Genomic DNA, 4966 nt, shown 5'->3' on the forward strand with positions numbered 1-4966 from the left:
AAATTGTCATTCAAACATACAGCATGAAATAGAAACCTGGACAACTCAAGAAAAACAAAATAATTATCAATTCCAGCTTTTCTCAAGATAGTCTTACTTAAATTTGTAATTTTTCTCAAAATATTTTAACTTTTGTTATACAAAATAGTTTTAAATCACTGTGTATCCATCAAAGTTTTGTGCAAACATTTCAAGTCCATTATTCCATTCTTCTGAAAACAGCAGAAAGTCAATAAATACAAATTTACAATAAAGACTTAATTTAAAATATATGCTGTGGAATCTTAAAACAGCTATCATGGATTCATAAGCCTACAGGGATCAAAACTTGAATTACCAGCAAACCTCTAGCACCAACACATTTTATAAATGGATACATCTGTAGGTACAGGTTTCAAGATACGTTAAGCTTCCTTTCATCAAAATTTACCCAGAAGCAAAACAAACGTAAATAGTGCATGTGGTGATAGTGGTGGTGGGGAGTGTTTCAACATGTTAAAGCAACATATAACTGATTCATATATAATATGAAACATTTTCAGCCTAGGGGACTTTTCTGATAAATTAATCAATATTAATACTAGCTTGCTGATCCTAGCAGGGAAAATAAAACCTACAAAAACTTCCCATGAAAAGCTTGATTTCCTTTATTATCACAGAGCATTTACAATGACCTTCTAATTATATAAAATAATGTCAGAACTTTGCTGACTACCATCTTCCATTATCACCAATATTTTAGATAAAACAATAGCCTTATTCATAGGACAAGTGAGAAAGGGCAAGTTTCTGCTAACCACAATTAATACAGACTTTACCTAAATAAATAAATAAATAAATAGAACTAACAAAAACAAACGTATTGCCAATACGTAGATTTTGACTCATAGCGACCCTAAAGATAGAACAGAACTGCTCCATAGGGTTTCTAAGCCTGTAAATCTTCACAGAACCAAATTGCCACATCTTTCTCCTGTGGACTGGATGGTGGGATTAAAATGCTGACCTTCTGGTTAGCAGCTAAGCACTTTACCCACTGCACCACCAGGGCTCCATAACATAAACCTTCAAAGGACTGCAATAGCAAAGCACATTTCTTGCCTGCTAAGTGGAGTATTATGCATTTTATGATAAGCAGAGGGAGGATAACATGATTAGAGCTTTCTGTAGGATGCTGATACGGGTAAGCAAATGTCTGTGTTTACCTGAGACAAGTATGTTCAAATGGTATGTACTTCAACCAGAATATAAAATGGAAGAGCCAAACTAGCAGAAGATTCCATGCTTTAATAGTTAAGATTTGCAGGCTTTCAATGGAACCTCCACCTTGGTAATAAAATGCACATAAAGGACAGATGAGCTTGTTTCACAAAAGCAAACTGGTACGTGATGGCTATGTATTTAATGTATCTTTGGTTTAGGAAGACGAGAATATCGATTAGCGGCCAAACAATCCCCAGAATGAAAACTGTCATTCAGAATCTGCACAACTTCTTTTCTTCGTGTTAGTGGTCTTGGGATGCTTGTCTTGGCCTGGAAGTTTTGAGGCTCTAGTCGGGGGTTACTTATTTGTTTTTGTTTGAAAGAGCTGGAAGGGGGGCGAAGCTTAGATTCTTTCAGATTAGGATTATTTGTAAGATTTGTCTGACTAGATGGTGGCTGAAGTTTTGATGAATTACACAGTGTGATTATTGGTGACTTCTTACAAGTGGCAGTCTTACTTGGAGATGATTCAGAGACTGGAGGAGTTACCAAAGAATTCAGGATGGATGGCTTTATAAGTTGCAAGGCCTTGGGCTGAGACATGTAGCCCACTGGTGAAGGCTGATTTCTTATAACTCTCTTAGCTTGGTCTGCTGTACTTGATTGGGGGGGTGTCGGCAGAGAAGTGGGTACAAACTGCACATCACTTACGTTGTTATTCGCCAAATGATAAGGCTCTGGAGCATTTACAGGTATTTTCAAGTTTGCTTCAGAAGACATACTATTAGCCATGTCTGTAGTGAATTGTGGGCTTGACAAGAAAGGCAGGTCATCTAGACTGTACTTGCTTTCTTGTTGCCAGCCATGCGTAAAGCTTTTGTCCAGATGCGTAACTCTCTGATGGGTGCTCTGGGGAGCACATTCACTGTGGGCCTCGGTACGCTGCAGCTTTATTAGTTTTCCCTGGGTGTGGTCTGTGGGTCTGGGAAGGCTGCTGGAAGGCTGTAGTACTTGAGGCTGTTAAAATTGAAAAAAACATTAGCAATAGTATATTTTAGGAATGCCACTGATAATCAATATAAGCTCCAACTGGGCTGTTTTGGTACATGGTATGATTTAATACAAGCAGAAAGTATTTTTTTTTCAATTTAGGAAATGAATTGTAATACTCAAGTGAATTCATGAGACACAAGAGTGATAATGCAAACAAAAAATTATACAAGCAGTAAACATTAAACAAGATCCAAATTAAAAGAAAAGAATAAAAACTTAAAGTACTGATATATTGTAGAAAACAATTCTCTGCCTTAAATGGTTAATTATTTAAAACCTTGTATATAAAAGAGCTTGACAATAATTTCCATAGCTTAATCTCCATGAAGTATTCAGACTTTGACCACAGAAATATTATCTCTTTAAAATTTTTTTTTCTTTTCAAGAAAAGTTGACAAGCATGTTAACACAGTTGACTTAAGGAAGTTCTTAAAGGTGTCAAACTGTTTATCTCCGTTGAGAATCAAAATTACCAGTAGATAAACAGATTAGAATTAAGGTTATATTCTCAATTGAAGTGAAATTCTAATTACTTAAGCAAAAATAGGCCAATGCATTTAGCTAATAATAATCTATAACCACACTCACTGCCATCAAGTCAGATCTGACTCAAAGCGACCCCTCCTTTGGTTTCTGAGGCGGTATCACTACGGAAGTAAATTGCCCAATCTTTCTTCTGAGGAATGACTGGTGGATTTGAACCTCCAGCCTTCTGGTTAGCAGTCAAATGTCTTAGGCACTACGCCACCAGAGCTTCTAATCTACCTTTAATATTCTTATTGAAAAGTTTCAGAATGAAATGTTTTCAAAGCTTATTTGTTCTGTCTCAATGCTATACAAGGACCAACTAGGGTTCTGTTATGCTGGTATGTGGAAAATAGCCAGATTTACTCTGCTCAAGAATTAACATCCATTTAGTAAATTAAAAATTAAGTTTCTTGAATGATGGCTGACAAACTGAAATTGCCTCTAACTTGAACTCAAGAGAGGTCTTCCAAGCACAGACGCCTAGGATCGCACAGTTCTTAAAGCCATACACCCATTTCTCTGGTGCTCAATGTGTGGTTATGCTCTGTATAAATCAGAGAAAACATGCAATTGTCATTACTTTGGGGTCTTCAGTAAAGGATTACGAATCTCAAAGTTCTCTTTCAATGGCCCAAATAGTTAAAATGTATGGGTAGGGTTTACTGGTCATGTAGTTGATGTCCAGGCTGGTTGCTCTAAATGTTTAATTATACTATCTCTCTCTCCCCACCCCTTCTCTCTCTCTTTCCACTACATAATGTGGGCTAGAAATGTCAAAGACTTTGACAAAGGCTTTTGAAACATGAACTTTAAAGGATCATTTTCTACTTGTGAAATGTATGTATTTTCCTAAGCTGATCCAACACAATCTACACATTATTTCTAACTTCACCCAAAGATAGAGCAAATCTATACATAAGGCATCATTTTTATTTTTCCATGTCTTTCATCACCTTTTCATCTTTACTGACCAGCACTGGATAATGCTGCCTAGGGCCAGTGATCAGGAATTAATTTATGGTAGGAATGGGGAAGATGGAGAACAAAGTTCACCAACTTATGAAGGGTCAGTTAGCCAGGGCAGCACAGCACTGATTTGCTATTTAAAAAACAAATATCAAGAAAACAGGACTTGAGTAAGCAAAGATGGCGGACTAGGCAGAAAGACTGTGCAGACCCTCTTCAACAAAGAAAAGGGAAACCAATTAACACAGACACAGAAGATAATTCGGGACCTATGAGCCTTGAAGGGAAGGATACAGAAGTGGACTAAACCCCAACTAACAGAAGAATTTGCATGAAAATACCAAAAAAGAAGACAGACGGAGCTGCAGTCTGGCAGCAATTCTGAGCAATCCTGACGGCACAGCACAGACAGCTTTGAGAGTGCCAAGTGGTGGTAGGACCTAAGAATTAATGTAAAAATCAGCCCTGCTAGCCAGGGACTACACGGAGTATGCTCTGGTGGCTGGGGAATAAACAGAGAAGGTGAAGAGAAATGTGGGCTGAGCTGTGTACTTCTGCCTGTCCAGAGGGTGCTGCCATTTTGAATGTTCACAAGCAGATTGACCACTATGTATATTTAAAGAGACAGTGCTCTTGAAAATTCCAAGGCCTTAAGAACAGGTTCTGCTTACCAGCAACCCCAAGGATACTCCAGACGTGCAAGACTGAAAAGTTTTTTGATCCTTATTCAATTGCAATTTTTGCCTGAGAGGGACATAGGAACAATTCCTGTAAGACACAACTATACCCACACCTCCTGCAACTTCACTTACTGAGCAAGAACCACTTCTCTTCCTTCTTGATCAAAGAGTCAATGATAAAAAACCATCAAGAAGAGCCTGAATCACCCTTGGTTGCTCTTCACAAATAGTCACCAGAGATCTAAATACAAAAACGCCACGATGTCTCGGAGACAATAGACCATCACAGTCCACACAAAGAAGCAGGATAAAGTGGTAGAAACAAGGGAGTAGGATACAGACCCAAAACACATCCCTGAGGAAGAAGCAGCACTAGAACTCTCTGATAAGAATTCAAAAGAATTTAGGTATCTTCAAAGGATTGAGAGAAAGACCAAAGAAAACACAGAAAAAAACCCTAGAAGACTTTTGGAAGAAAATACAAGAACAAAATGACAAAATAAATGAAAAATTAGAAATGATTCTAAATCTACAGA

At 37.6% G+C, this 4966-nt stretch overlaps 1 protein-coding gene across 1 annotated transcript in view; it reads right to left on the reverse strand.

The window, feature by feature from the left end:
• Positions 1–1401: 1401 nt before the first annotated feature.
• Positions 1402–4966, reverse strand: part of CCSER2 (coiled-coil serine rich protein 2) — a 333330-nt gene continuing 329765 nt past the window's right edge. The window contains exon 9 of the mRNA XM_007954228.1: positions 1402–2220. Coding sequence (XP_007952419.1) covers positions 1402–2220 — 819 coding nt within the window. The remainder of the gene's footprint in view (positions 2221–4966) is intronic.

The sequence above is a fragment of the Orycteropus afer genome, unplaced genomic scaffold (genome assembly GCF_000298275.1).
Source record: "Orycteropus afer afer isolate SDZICR_OR568_19922 unplaced genomic scaffold, OryAfe1.0 scaffold00449, whole genome shotgun sequence".
NCBI classification, from domain to species: Eukaryota; Metazoa; Chordata; class Mammalia; order Tubulidentata; family Orycteropodidae; genus Orycteropus; species Orycteropus afer.